The sequence below is a fragment of the Adiantum capillus-veneris genome, chromosome 1 (genome assembly GCF_014529385.1).
Source record: "Adiantum capillus-veneris isolate H3 chromosome 1, ASM1452938v2, whole genome shotgun sequence".
In the NCBI taxonomy this organism is placed as follows: Eukaryota; Viridiplantae; Streptophyta; class Polypodiopsida; order Polypodiales; family Pteridaceae; genus Adiantum; species Adiantum capillus-veneris.
Genome location: NC_140931.1, coordinates 70,579,708 through 70,594,302, shown reverse-complemented (window position 1 = coordinate 70,594,302; position 14,595 = coordinate 70,579,708). Strand labels below are relative to the sequence as shown.

The 14,595-nt window shown below is 52.2% G+C and overlaps 2 protein-coding genes across 3 annotated transcripts in view; one reads left to right on the top strand and one right to left on the bottom strand.

The window, feature by feature from the left end:
• LOC147464943 (beta-galactosidase 15-like) overlaps positions 1-14,595 on the bottom strand; it is a 242,071-nt gene that overhangs the window by 127,601 nt on the left and 99,875 nt on the right. The window lies entirely within an intron of this gene.
• LOC147464944 (uncharacterized) lies at positions 12,436-13,758 on the top strand. Its single transcript, XM_086524732.1, has one exon. It carries the CDS (start codon positions 12,436-12,438, stop codon positions 13,498-13,500), a length of 1,065 nt encoding a protein of 354 aa, XP_086380858.1. The 3' UTR covers positions 13,501-13,758.

Here is a 14,595-nt window from a genome sequence, read left to right as displayed (position 1 = left end):
TGTAGTTTTTTGCGCTTTCAAAATCGACCTTCTCTCTCACTTTACGTTGTAGACACGCCATGAATTTGTCCAGCTTGAAGTAATCCCCATTAGCCAATTGCATGGCTGGTGCTACTTCTACCCAACACTCTTCAAAACGACCCAAAAACAGATTGAACTCTTCACTTATATCTTGCTTAAGCGCCTTCACCTTCGCATCCATTTCGACTGCGGACACCTCCTTGCGAAAGTCGTGAAGAAATCTCACTTGTAGAGCCGGCCACGCTTGCCTCGGCTTGCCTTCCAGAGCTTAGCACCAAACTTTAGCTTCGCATCACCAAAGTAAAAGTCTGCAATTTTCTATCCTCGTTTGGCATACGCAGTGATAGCATATACAGCTTCACATCCGACATCCACTCGTCAGGGCACTCTTCGCCTGTGAAAATCGGTCCATAGCTTCTAGTTGCCATGACTTCCAACGCGAAAACCAGCTTCTTTTCGATCAACTAGGAGCAATCAATGTGCTCCTCAATGGGGGCACCAGAAGATGGAGAGGGGGAATGGGGGAACACAACCGGCACAAAAACAAAGGCCTCTCTATAGCTCAGGGTATCCACAGCACCCCTATCCTCTCAAAACACGTTCAAGAACACACTTTACAATAGCAGACCACCGCCTGCTCATTTCCTAATGCTTACACACTCCACAAGACCACCACACAACGCACACCTACTGCCACGGTCGGTCTCCACCCTTGCACACACACAGCCGCTCAATCTCACTCACACACAAAGCACCGCCGGTCTGGGGGGGCACACACATCCACATTGTCGGCACCGCAGGGGAACACAAGAGCAGGAGAAAGAGAAGGGAGGGGAGGGGAAACAACATCAAAATTGGACAATAGTGGCTTGATAACACTTCAACAAGCATGTACAAGCTTGCAATGCCATCACAATGGCCATTTTCGACAAAAATTACAAAGGGGATTGACAGGCACACTCCTCTACCAAAAAACTCCATTCTACAGGCTTCAAATGGCACAAGAAAAAGACCTTCATTTGATTCAAAAAAGACATTTTATATGGGGGTCCTTCAACTTTGGAAATTGCCCTCTAATTCGTCCATCATGCATCCTAATTTGCCATTTTTTGGAAGGGGGGAGCTGCCTCATTCTCTTAATGCTCTCTTTGGCTTGTACTTGAGGAGGGGGTGCACTAGCGATGTCGCTAGTGCCCCTTGGGTTCTTTTTTTTATTTATTATTATTTTATTAACCTCTACCCCAACTGCTCCCTTTCAACCTTTGAATTCGATTTACCTTTGACTATCCTTCCTTTTGGCTCCCACATGGCCTTCTTTGACCCCTTGCCGGGCTCTCCCCTTGAGCTTGCTCTTTGACTTTCCTTCTTGGTTTCCTCTAACCATTCTCCCCTTTGGCTTGCCCTAGCTTGCCTTGTCCGGCCGCTCAAATCCCTCTTTGACTTGCCCACTAGGAGCCCTTGCGCCTGTCTTCTTGGTTGTCCACTTTAGTCCCCCGGACTCTCTTTCCTCCCACTTCCTTTTATGCTCGACCACCCCCTCTAGGTCCTCCACTCTCTCTCTCCTGCCTGAAGATCCTCTCCCTCTCTCTCATCTCTTCCTTTTTCTCTCATATTGGGGAGGCACGAGCGAGGTCGCTAGTTCCCTCACCCTTAACCTTCAAAAGATGGGCTCCTAAAGGGCCGCAGGACCGAGCCCCTACGTATGCACCACATCATCACTACCAAGTCAAGACGCCCACCCGCCGCCGACTGCATCCAACTCCACCCCATGAGCCACCGCGCAGAGCCGCCACAATGAGCGCCATAGCAGCTTCGGAGAGCAAGCTCTCTCTCTCTCTCTCTCTCTCTCTCTCTCTCTCTCTCTCTCTCTCTCTCTCTCTCTTCGATACCCCTTGATGGGCACGCTTTAGGCTTTATACTCCTCTCTTGCTCACGTTCTCTCAAGCCCTCCCCTCACTTTTCCGACCACTTTCGGCTCCCTCTCCGCAAGCTCCTCCTCCTTTGCCTTTGCTCCACCCCTAGCCACTAACCCACATGATGTAGCTCCACCCATCCTTCCCGCCATAAACAAACCTTTGGAATTTGGCAAAATTGTTGCAATCTCCTTAGAAGAGTTCAAAACTCTTAATCATAAGCTCCACAAAGCCTCTTCGCACCTCACTCATTTGCAAAATCTTCTCGCTAACCAAAAGGCTCCCCTTAGTCTTTGCATGAAACCCCCCCGCCTCTCCCTAGAGGACTCCCAAGCACAAGCACTCTTTAGTGCCAAGATCGAAGTCCTTAACATCCAATTTCAATTGGATTGTACCCAAGCTTACATCCAAGCCCAAAGAATTCTTGTCAACAACCTTCAGAAAAGCTATGATGCATACCGCGACATTGTAGAAGAGAGGCTCTTAGACCTCACAAAGAAGCTTGCCGTCATCTCATTTCCTAGAGTCTAACCGTCAGCGTGGGCTAATCAACTCCTCTCATGGAAGCTTTCCTCTCTTCATGAGTTTGATGCTCAACTTCAAAATGAGATCCTCCAAGCCCATTTGGCCTCTTCCTTGAACACGGCGGCGCATAATGCTAGGAAGAGGGCACAAGCTACCATCTTGGAGGAAGCAGAGTCTCTACCCAAAGAAGAAACGGTAGGAGAATTGGTGCATCATGAGGTTACCATTCAAATGAAGAACCTTCTCTCACCACCCCCAAAGAGGTCTCCTAAACTTAAAGCCTCCCATCATCGTGTAGTCCACAATAAAAAACCCCTCCCTTTGACTAAAAAACCCCTCCCTTTGGCAAGAGCATCTCATGAAGAGGGCTTGCTTCAACCCTTCAAAAAACCTAAACCCTCCTCCCCGGAAATCCTCTCCTCCTCTCCCACCCTTTGTAAACCGCCCTTTGCTTCCTCCTCCAAAAACCTTTTTGTTTCCCCTTCCCCCCTCTTCCAACCACTCTCATGTGCCTCCCCTTTTGAAAACACCAAACTACCCGTTGGGCCCTTATTTTCCCACCCCTTTCCCTCACTCTCCACCTCCCCACCCCAAGCATAGCCTCCCTAAAAAACCTAAAATGTCAAAAAACTTGCAATGGAGGAGGAAGAATTAGGTTTGGAGCACCCTTCCTCTTGGGTCCACTTGCTCTTCTCCCAATCCCCTCTCTTTCCTAACCTTTGGACCCCTCCTCCATGTAACTCCTTTTTTCTTCCCCTCTAATCCCACAATAAAAGAAAAAGGTCTAGGTATTGGCTCCTCCTCACCAATCCACATCTCTACAAAATCTTAACCTTAGGTAAGAAAACACTTTTCTCTATTGAAAATAAAATTACTAACCTCTCCTTTCACAACTTAGCCAATCCTTCTCTCTTCTCCTCGGAGCGGAGAATTTTAGGCCTTGGTCTCAACTACATTCCCCCCTCCCCTCCTCCACCTTCTACTTCTATCTTCAGAGCTTACTCCAACCTTGAGAGAAGCTTACAACTCAAACTCTTTTTAATAAAACCCTCCCTCCTCCTTCCTTTTCTCTCCCCAATCCTTCTTGGAACCCTCCTTCACCCTTGAGCACGCCTTTGAGGATACTTTCTCTCGTTTAAAACCCCTCCTTAATCAATCTTCTCCTTTCCTTCCTAAAACCTTCTTGATGGACGCCATTTCTTCCCTTAAAAATGACCATCAAATTGTAATTAGACCAGCCGATAAAAACCTCGGGCCCGTCATCCTCTCCCAAACTTGGTACACTAGGAAGCACTACGCCATCTCTTAGACCCTCTCACCTACTCTCCCATCTCTTCACCGCCTTTACAGTTTGTTCTTTCCACTCTTTTTTCCATTGTTTCAAATTTCCATCTCCTTCCTTCCAAGGAGAGAGCATTTATCCTCTCCTCCTCTCATGCTTTTCCCAAACCTTGCCCTTTTTTCCTCTTACCCAAGATTCATAAACCTGTCCTTGTAGGCCGCCCCATTTGTTCCTACAAGGGCTATATCTTAGAGAATGCCTCTAAATGGTTGCATGTACAACTCTTCCCCATACTCCTAGCCAAAAAACAACACCTCAAAGACTTAGCCTCCATCCCTTTCTCCCCCCATATCACTCTCTTTACCTTCGACGTGAAGTCCCTTTACCCCAGCATTCCCATCCAGGAAGGGCTTTGCGCTCTGAGAAACTCTATCCATAGCCACTTTCCCTATCCTAAAGTCAACTTCGTTCTTTCTCTTGCCTCTCTCATTCTTAACCACCATTACATCTCTTTCAAAGGTAAGTTCTGGCATCAGGTTAAAGGCACCGCTATGGGGTCGAATTTTGCAGTGGTGTATGCGTGTTTGTTTCTCTGCTCCTTAGAAGAAGACGGGAACCTCCTCTCTTCCCCTTCTCTCCTATACTTTAAGAGGTTCATAGACGACGCTTTTGGAGTTTGGGAGGGCCCCCCCGCCTGCTTAGAAAAGCTCCTCCTTGAGTATGGGCATCCTCTCCAAGAGTATATTAAGATCACTCCCGTCATCTCCTCACAGGAAGCATTTATTTTGGACATTCACTTTTTCCATAGTTACACGGAACGGGAACGGGGAATGGGAACGTGGGGCTCCGAGACGTTTCCGGAACGGGAGGCCCTCGGGATGGCGGAACGGGAACGGAGGCCGGAACGGTACGCTTAAGGGAAAGGGAGAGGGAGAGGGAGAGAGAGCCTTGAGGGAGAGGGTGAGGTAGAGAGCTTGAGAGAGAGAGGGTTTAAAGCCCTTCTTTATATAGGAGAGGATGGAAATAACACCCTCCCAAAAGTTCAAAAAAACTACCCCAAACTGTCATTTTTTATAACTTTGGTGTTCCGGATTTTCCGTTCCGCGTTCCGGATGCCGTTCCGGCCGTTCCAGGCCCCGTTTCGACTGCCGTTCCGGTTATGCGTGGGAAGGGAACACGTTCCGGTCATGTTCCCGTTTCGAGGAGGCGCAGGGCTTGGGAACGCGTTCCGGGAACGGGAAGGCCCCATTCCGCCCGTTCCCTGTTACTATGACTTTTTCAAAGGAACCTCCTTCTGCTCTAAGGGGATCTTGGACACACATTGCCACCAAAAACCTCTTAACTCCTACAATTATATCCCTTGGCAATCTTGGCACCCCACCCACCAGAAAACTGTCTTTATCCTATCGGAGCTCAGGAGATATATTATCAGGGAAAACTCGCTTGAGGGTTTCATTTCTATTCGCAACCTTTTTTTCCACCGACTGAGGGCTAAAGGGTACCCAGCACCTTTTTTGAAAGCATGCTTTTTTTATGTAACCTATGCATCCAGGCCCTCTTATCTCTTAGGAGGCAACCACAAGATTGCCCCTCCTTCCATTGTCAAAATCCCCTTTTCACCCTTTACCCGAAAACTCAATTTAGCCCACTCCATTAACCAACCTCTTTCCAACATTCTTGAAATCAACTCTGAGCTCCCCCCTTTTTCCAAAAAAGTCATATGTTGGCTTAATGCACCCAATCTGGACAACCTTCTCTCAAAAAAGAACCATACTCCCCCATCTCCTTGCTTCCCCCCTTCTCCTAACACCCCCCCCCCCCCCCCCCCCCCCCCCTCCCTCCCTCCCTCCCTCCCCAAGCTTTACCTTCTCCTCCTTTATCTTTTCCTGTGCATCCTCTTCGATCCCTTAAAAAGATACCACCTAAATAAGAGTTTCACCACATTCACCCCCCCCCCCCGGGTCAAAGTCACTTTTTGTACCCCCTTAATGCACTCTTTAAAATCTTTGTCTTTCCCTTCTTTTCCCACCCCCCATTAATTTGGGTCTTAATCCCTTTCTCTATGTACCACCTATAAGCACTCTTTAAACCTCTCTCTTTCCATCCTTCTCCCACCCCACTTTAGAGTTAATTCCCCTCTATTGAAGAGGCTTCCTCCTCTATTTAACTCTGTACCTACTACCTTGGGAACCCCTCCTTCCTTGGTGAACACTTATTTAAACCCTCCTACTCCTTGTGTAAGGATAACACCACTGAAGAGCTTAAATTGCGAAACGCGTTTGCTGTTTACCACTTGTGCAAAATTTTCCCCTTTCCCCTCTCCATTCCGCTCTAAATTTACTCCCCTCCCTCGCACTTTTTCTTACCTTGGCAAGTTCGGAATTCGCTCGCTAAGTGCTTTATTTAGTCATTGTATATTTTTTTTTGCTATCGAAATGACATCCGACATCCACTCATAAGGACACTCTTCGCCTGTGAAAATCGATCCATAGCTTCTAGTCGCCATGACTTCCAACGCGAAAATCAGCTTCTTTTCGATCAACTGGGAACAATCAATGTGCTCCTCAATGGAGGCAACAGAAGATGGAGAGGGGGAATCGGGGAACACACCCGGCACAAAAACAAAGGCCTCTCTATAGCTCAAGGTATCCACAGCACCCCTATCCTCTCAAAACACGTTCAAGAACACACTTTACAATAGCAGACCACCGCCTGCTCATTTCCTAATGCTTACACACTCCAAAAGACCACCACACAACGCACACCTACTGCCACGGTCCGTCTCCACCCTTGCACACACACAGCCGCTCAATCTCACTCACACACAAAGCATCGCCATTCTGGAGGGGCACACACATCCACATTGTCGGCACCGCAGGGGAACACAAGAGCAGGAGAAAGAGAAGGGAGGGGAGGGGAAACAACATCAAAATTGGACAATAGTGGCTTGATTACACTTCAACAGGCATGTACAAAGCTTGCAATGCCATCACAATGGCCATTTTCAACAAAAATTACAAAGGGGATTGACAGGCACACTCCTCTACCAAAAAACTCCACTCTACATGCTTCAAACGGCACAAGAAAAAGACCTTCATTTGATTCAAAAAAGACATTTTATATGGGGGTCCTTCAAATTTGGAAATTGCCCTCTAATTGGTCCATCATGCATCCCAATTTGGCATTTTTTGGAAGGGATGAGCTGCCTCATTCTCTTAATGCTCTCTTTGGCTTGTACTTGAGGAGGGGGTGCACTAGCGACATCATGCATCCCAATTTGGCATTTTTTGGAAGGGATGAGCTGCCTCATTCTCTTAATGCTCTCTTTGGCTTGTACTTGAGGAGGGGGTGCACTAGCGATGTCGCTAGTGCCCCTTGGGTTCTTTATTTTATTTACTATTATTTTATTAACATTTACCCCAGAAAAAAAGGGCTCGCTGCTGCTGCACGCTCCCTCCCCTCTTGCGCCATCGCCTCCCCTCACCCCCCTTCTCTCTCTCGCCCTCGCGCTTCCATCAGCCCCCCTCGCGCTGCCCCCCCCCCCTCGCCCTTGCGCTGCATCCCCCACCCCCTCCCGCCTTGCGTTGTCTCCCCCTCCCAGTCCTGCCCGCCACCTACCTGCTGCCCACTGCCCTCCCCCCCTAACTGCCCCCTAGCCCCCCCACTGCCCCCCAGCCCCCGAAGGTTTCTTTGCGCCTGGCTCTGCAACATTTGTTCTTCGGACAAGTGTTCGGCGTCCTCGGTTGCAGATTGTTCTTCTCCGTCCGCCTCTTCGACTCAGCAGTAGACACAGATGGAGGCTCCAGCTCCGCCACAGAGGGACTCGCCTGAAGCCCCCTCGCCCGACCCCGTTGAGCCCACCATTCGACTTGCTCTTTCGTCGACAGAGCAAGCGAGCCTTGCTGCAGAGGTAGAGCGCTTGCGGGCGACTTCTGTCATCTGCAAGGTTCTCGGCACCCGTCCTAGCAGAGGAGAGCTGTGAGACCTTCTCCAGGCCCGCCTTCTCGCAGAGGTGGGCAAGATTTTGGATGTTCGGATCCTCGGACGGGGGTACTACCAGATAGAGTTCGAGACTTCTGAGATGGCCTCCAAGGTCATAGCTATGAGTCCACTGGCTATCCGACCATCACGCGCCCACTTTCGACAGTGGCGACATGGTTTTGACCTGACTTCGGATGTGCTAGTAGAGGAGGCAGACATCCCCATCTCAGTCTGCTTTCCGGGTTTACGGAGGGAGTACCTTCCACTTCTCTCCAGGATTGGCTCCGCCATCGGGACTGTTCTGGAGACACCTCGTACGGCAGCATCAGTAGCTGCCAAGGCGGCTGGCGTCCCTTCAGTTCGAGTTTTGGTCAGAGATACCCACACGCTCCCAAATCTCATCCTCTTGTCTCGGGTGAGTGGGGGTTGGTTTAGACAGAGTGTGGAGTACTCAGGTCTCCCTAACCAGTGCTTCATTTGCAGACAGATGGGCCACCTAGCGAAGGCCTGTCTACAGAGGAGGCCACGACCGGCACCTCAGCCTCAGCCCCAGCCTGCCAAGGCTGGGCCGCAGCCTCAGCCAACGACACAGTGCACAGATTCTGAGCCACCCTCCGAGCCTGGGGCTCCAGCGGAGGAGGGGTGGCAGCAGGCCCGTGGCCGTCGACGCCAGGGGCCACAGCGACAGCCAGGCACGCAGAGTGGCCCTCAGATGCCTACTCAGCAGCAGTGGGTTCCCACGGGGAACTGCTTTGGTCCTCATGAGCAGGAGGAGTCCCCTACGCCAGCCTCCACCTCCGCTTCACCCTCGCCAGCCTTCCCACCTCCAGATCTCCCCTCTTCCTCCTCATCCCCTCCTCCGTCCTCTGCTCCCGCCCACTCCCCACCTCGCCCCTCTGTCTCTGTTGCCCCACCCCGCTTCTCTTCTCCTCCGCCCCCCCTTGCTCCTGCTCCCCCTCCTCCTGCTCCAGTACCTCAGTCGACCCAGAAGACTGGTCCCTCGCCGGCGGCTAGGAGATCTCTTGGCTGTGCTTTTTCCACGAGTCGCCTAGCGAGAGAGGGTCAGCCCTTCTTGCGGCCCCCTCTGCAGATTCAGACATCTTCCCTTGCAGCTATCCCTCGTGGTCTGACGAGCATTGACCTCCGACGCCGCTGGGATTTCTTCGATTACGGATTCACTCGCTTTCTCGGCGATTCCGCAGCAGACCACGAGGCAGCCTGCTTCAGGGTCCACGCTCTCTTCCTCGCCGCTAGGGGGACAGAGGCCTTGGACTCGGCAGTTGGTTTCTCCTTTCCCCTCTATGGTAGGACCGAGACAGAGTGGTCCCTCGACTCAGTGGAGGGATGGTTGTATACACAGGTTCTCGAGTTCTCTCACCACATGGGAGAACTTGGAGTTACAGATTTGCTGCACACTTTGTGGCCACTGGCCAAGTTTGCGGTGACACCCCCAGACTCAGCAGGATGTAGGCACATTGTGGTATACTTTTTTGCTGATACGCAGTGTTTGCCTTGCTATGTATAGATACATGAGGACTCCTGGACAGAGGAGGTTGCTTTAGGCATGGCTCGCTCTGCTTGGGCTTGGGCCAGACACTCACTACAAGCTCGCCTATCTAGAGGACGCTCGGATGCGGATTACTCCCCATCCAAGCCTGCCTCGAAGATAGCCCGTCTTGCTGTTGTGGCAGCATCTGTTCTCTCTCGCTCCCCATGAGGATCGTCTCGTGGAATGTGCAGGGATTAGGTGGGCCCTAGTTTCAACGACAGCGGGGCCGATTGCGTCGGGAGCTGCAACGTTGCCTTGTGGGAGGAGAGATTGATCTCCTTATGCTTCAGGAGCACCATTTGTCTGAGATCCGCATTCGGCGATGTGGTCAGATTTTGCGTGGACGTTATGATACCTTTTGGTCAGCTGCTTTTGGACCTGGAGGCATCCAGGGTGGGGTATGTATGACTATTGCGGACTCACTACAGCAGGCCATTGTGGGCAGAGGGATTATTGTGCCAGGCACGGCTCAGTGGATCACTCTGCAGGTTCAGGGTGACCTTGTGGGCTTCCTAAACATTTATGCGCCCAATGTGGCGAGTGCTCGTGCAGAGTTTTGGTCAGAGATTGTTGAGTCTCTGCCACAGGTTGACCATTGGTGTGTAGGAGGGGACTTCAACATGTTGGAGGACCCCTCTGACAGGATCGGAGGCAGCCATGCTACTGTGCATGGAGTCGAGTTAACAGCTTGGGAGAGGTTGTGTATGACTTTGAGGCTCTCGGATACATGGCAGCATTCAGGCTTTGTGAGGCCTTCAGAGAGTCTTGCCTTCTCTAGATCGGACCGCAGAGTGGGAGGAGTGAATCTATCGCGGATAGATCGCTTCTACACTAGTGACCACTTCAGTGACATGGGGGGATCAGTGGGCATCCTGGCAGGGACATCCTTCTCGGACCATGCACCAGTGATCCTCACAGTGGCAGACAAGCAGAGGAGTGGGAGCACGATGCTTCGCATCCCAGAGCGGGTCTTGTTGGACTCAACACTCAGAGAGAGGGTCGAGGCTCTTTGGACAGAGGGCATGGACAGCCAGGCTCAACCGGCAGACAGAGTGGCCTCCAGGAGTCTTTGGCTCGATGGGCTGCAGCGAGAGAGGAGGAGCAGCATCTCAGACGAGGCATTGCTTCACTACAGAGGATGCAGCAACAGCATCCAGATAGTCCATGGTTGGACGAGCAGCTACAGCAGGCTCGACAGGACCTTGCTTGCACAGAGGAGAGGCGCCATGAGTTTGCCTTTCACCGACAGGCATCTCAGTGGACTCAGGTAGGTGACAGAGTGACCGGTGCTTTTTTTGAGACAGTGGGACCTCAGCACTCGCATGCCAAGGTCAAACAGCTAAGGAGACCCGATGGCTCAGTTGTTTGTGAGCCTGAGGATATGCGTGCAGTTGCTACTGACTTTTACCGTGAGCTACTGTCGCCTGAGCCTGAGTCAGAGAGACAGGATGCATGAATGGAGCAGGTTTGGGTGCAGATGCCTTGTCTTGTGACTGAGGAGATGCGCCAGAGGCTAGAGATACCTCTTCAGCTTGAGGAGCTGCACACGGCTCTTAGGGCCCTTCCTTGTGGTAGCTGTCGCGGTGAGGATGGGCTGACTCCCAGTTTCTTCTTGGAGTACTGGGACTTGCTTGGCCCAGATCTTTGTAGTGCCTTTCAGTACATTCTGCACACAGGAGTGATGCCGGATAGCATGAGTGAGGGCCTGATTTACCTCATTCCAAAGGAGGGTGGCTCCTTGGATGAGATTCGACAGTGGCGCCCTATCACCATCCTCAACTCAATCTACAAAATTCTTGCCAAGGCTCTGAGTTTGAGGATTCAGCCACTTTTGGAGAGCCTTATTCATGGGACTCAGACAGGTTTTGTCAAGGAACTTAGTATCCTTGACAACATCTTCACTTTCTCGGAGGCTTCTGCCCTGGCATGTCTCCGTGGGGAGGACCTTGTGATTCTTCTTCTCGATTTTGAGAAGGCATACGACAGAGTTGACTGGGACTTTCTAGAGGGCACGCTTCGCAGGATGGGCTTTTTCAGATGACTGGATCAGAGGGGTGTCAGCTTTGTACAGACAGGCTCACAGTCAGGTGCTTTTGGCAGGAGGTAGAGGTGAGCGCTTCATGCTCACACGATCGGTCAGATAGGGTTGTCCTCTTGCCCCCTTTCTCTTTCTGTTCTATGCGGAGGCGATGAGCAGATTTTTGGTGTCACAGCAGGTTGGTTTAAGGGGCTTAGCACTCCCTATACGGGGAGATGAGCTTCTGGATGCTGAGTTTGCCGACGATTCAGCCTTGTACTTAGAGGGCCAGGAGGCCAATCTACACAAGTGTGGGCAGGCTCTGGAGACCTCCTATGCATCGGGCGCACTGATCAACTAGAGAAAGACAGTGGCTTTCTCGGTTGGCAGTGCTCCTGTGCCAGAGTGGATGCCAGGATAAGGTTTCAGGTGGATTCCTCCAGGGACTGCAGTTCGATACTTGGGTTGTCAGGTTGGTTTGGATTTGTCCCCCGAGCAGCAGATTGCTCTGCTTCTCCTGTCCATCAGGAGAAAGCTGTTACATTGGAGCTCAGCACGACTTTCGCTGGCTGGTAGAGTAGTAGTTGCCAACCAAGTGTTGTTGGCAACTATGTGATACATCACTTCTTGCTAGATCTTCTCGAGTTCTTGTATCAGCCAGGTAGAGAGGCTGATCGGGAACTTCCTTTGGTCAGGACGCGACACTCAGATTTCCCGAGCCAGGGTGGCTTGGTCGGTCATCACACTCCCTTGCTCTCAGGGAGGGCTTGGGATCATTGATCCAGCACAGCACAGCAGAGCCCTTCTTGGGAAGTTCGTCGTCAGAGGACTTCTTCCAGGCGAGGAGCCCTGGAAGGAGTTCTTGCTGCAGAGGCTTCGTGCCAGGGTGCCTCAGTCAGGAGGACCTTGGCAGCTTTCGACCAGATGGATCTTCACAGAGTTGCGCCGAGTTGGTTTGAGAAGGAGACTGGAGGACCGATTCGCTGTGAGTTTGCTTCGTTCTTGGGAGCTCTTACGGCGTGGCCTAGAGCAGAGACAACCGACATGCACGGAGGAGCGCCTACGGCAGACCCTCGTCTGGAACCCCATGGTTAGCACCCAAAGAGGCCACCTGGTTGGGAGTAGGCCTCATGTTTCTTGGGGTCCCATGGCAGCAAGTCCAGCGCGCTCTCTAGGTGACTGGCTAGAGTTCACAGGTCTGTCAGAGGAGGTACAGGCTGTCCAGCTACAGGGCATGAGAGGGGTTCAGAGCATGTGTCAGGACATCTCAGAGTCAGTTCCCGCTGAGTGGCTCACACCTCTCGAGCCAGTAGCACCCCGATGGATGGGAGCCTTCACACGACTGGAGGTTCTCATCTCAGTCACGGCCTGTTCAGAGACTGTCCCAGCCCTGTTCTTCGAGCTTCAGGGTGGGGGACGATTACAGCAAGTTGCAGTAGAGGCCCCGCAGGTAGCAGAGTGCTGCTTCCAGAGGATCCGTGTTGTGGGTATCTGTGGGAGGACTTACGTCATAGACCGTGACCCAGCAGCTCTTGAGACAGGGCACTGGAGGCTATGGGCTTGGGAGTGTTGTCCACTGGCACGAGTGCAGTGGGATCCTGGTGAGTGGCTATGGAGGGACCCCTTCTCTTCTGCAGACCGCCCAGGAGTCCCTTTCTTTCAGTACACTGTTCGGCTAGGACGTCATATACTTGCAGCGCAGAGAGAGGTCCGCCCCGCTGCAGCACGTCATTGGCAAGAGGAGGGCCTCACAGTTGAGTTCTTGGCAGCTTTTTGGCAGAGGCTGTGGGACTCCAGACAGCCGAGGCGCGTCAGTTTGTTCCAGTGGTTGGTTGCACACAGAGCCACAGCAGTTGGGAGCTGGCTTGTGCATAGTGGTCTCTCAGCCGCATGTACAGCCTGTGACCAGTTGGTGGAGAGTCAGCGTCACTGTCTTTGGGGCTGTCCCTCGGCCCAGCCGGTGTGGCTACGAGTTCTTCGGCTGATGCCTGCCCTCTCCACGGCTCGACAGTACACTTGGGGGGCAGCAGCTTGGTCCACCCTCACGGGCCCGGCACTTCAGTTTGAGCTATCTTCCACCAGCACGATGATAGTGATACAGGGGGGGCGACCTACACTCCAGCCTGTTACAGATCTTACTCCACAGGAGTGGAGCAGTGAGAGGGAGGAGTGTTGGGAGCTCATCAGCGGCTTAGCTCTCTGGTTCATGTAGCGGGCCCGCTGTTTCCGCATCTTTGAGGCTCGCCCTGTGCCACCAGCAGAGACTGTTCGTGACTTTTCGCTAGAGCTGATCCATACTCTCAGAGGATAGCTTGAGGGACTACAAGGCAGCTCCAACCGCATCCGGGAGCGCCGAGAGGCTTTCCTTCGACTCTGGCGCCCTGGGCCTTTTTACACCATGGTCCAGGGGGTGCTCAGATGGCACTACTGTCCACCTGTGTGGCTTTTCCCTCCTCCCATCTCTTGATTTAGCCCCATTGTATATATGCTGTTTTTTCATTGGGAGAGTCTCCCCATCATGCTTGTTGTAGCCCTCTCCTGCAGAGGTGGATGTAGCCCTATGGGCAGTTTTCATTAACTAATAGAAGGATCTTTTTCTTGGAAAAAAAAAAAAAAAACCTTTACCCCAATTGCTCCCTTTCAACCTTTGAATTCGATTTACCTTTGACTATCCTTCCTTTTGGCTCCCACCTGGCCTTCTTTGACCCCTTGCCGGGCTCTCCCCTTGAGCTTGCTCTTTGACTTGCCTTCTTGATTTCCTCTGACCATTCTCCCCTTTGGCTTGCCCTAGCTTGCCTTGTCCGGCCGCTCGAATCCCTCTTTGACTTGCCCACTAGGAGCCCTTGCGCCTGTCTTCTTGGTCGTCCACTTTGGTCCCCGAGACTCTCTTTCCTCCCACTTCCTTTTATGCTTCACCACCCCCTCTAGGTCCTCCACTCTCTCTCCTGCCTGAAGACTCTCTCCCTCTCTCTCATCTCTTCCTTTTTCTCTCATATTGGGGAGGCACGAGCGAGGTCGCTAGTGCCCTCACCCTTAACCTTCAAAAGATAGGCTCCTAAAGGGCCGCAGGACCGAGCCCCTACGTACGCGCCACATCATCACTACTAAGTCAAGACGCCCACCCGCCGCCGCCGGCCGCTGACTGCTACTGCTGCCGCGCAGCGCCGAGAGGCGCCACCAAAACCATCTAACTCCACCCCATGAGCCACCGCGCAAAGCCGCCACAACGAGTGCTATAGCAGCTTCGGAGAGCAAGCTCTCTCTCTCTCTCTCTCTCTCTCTCTCTCTCTCTCTCTCTCTCTCTCTC

Coding starts and splice junctions, on each gene's coding strand:
- LOC147464944 (XM_086524732.1), top strand. CDS start 12,436: ATGGCAGCAAGTCCAGCGCGCTCTCTAGGTGACTGGCTAGAGTTCACA.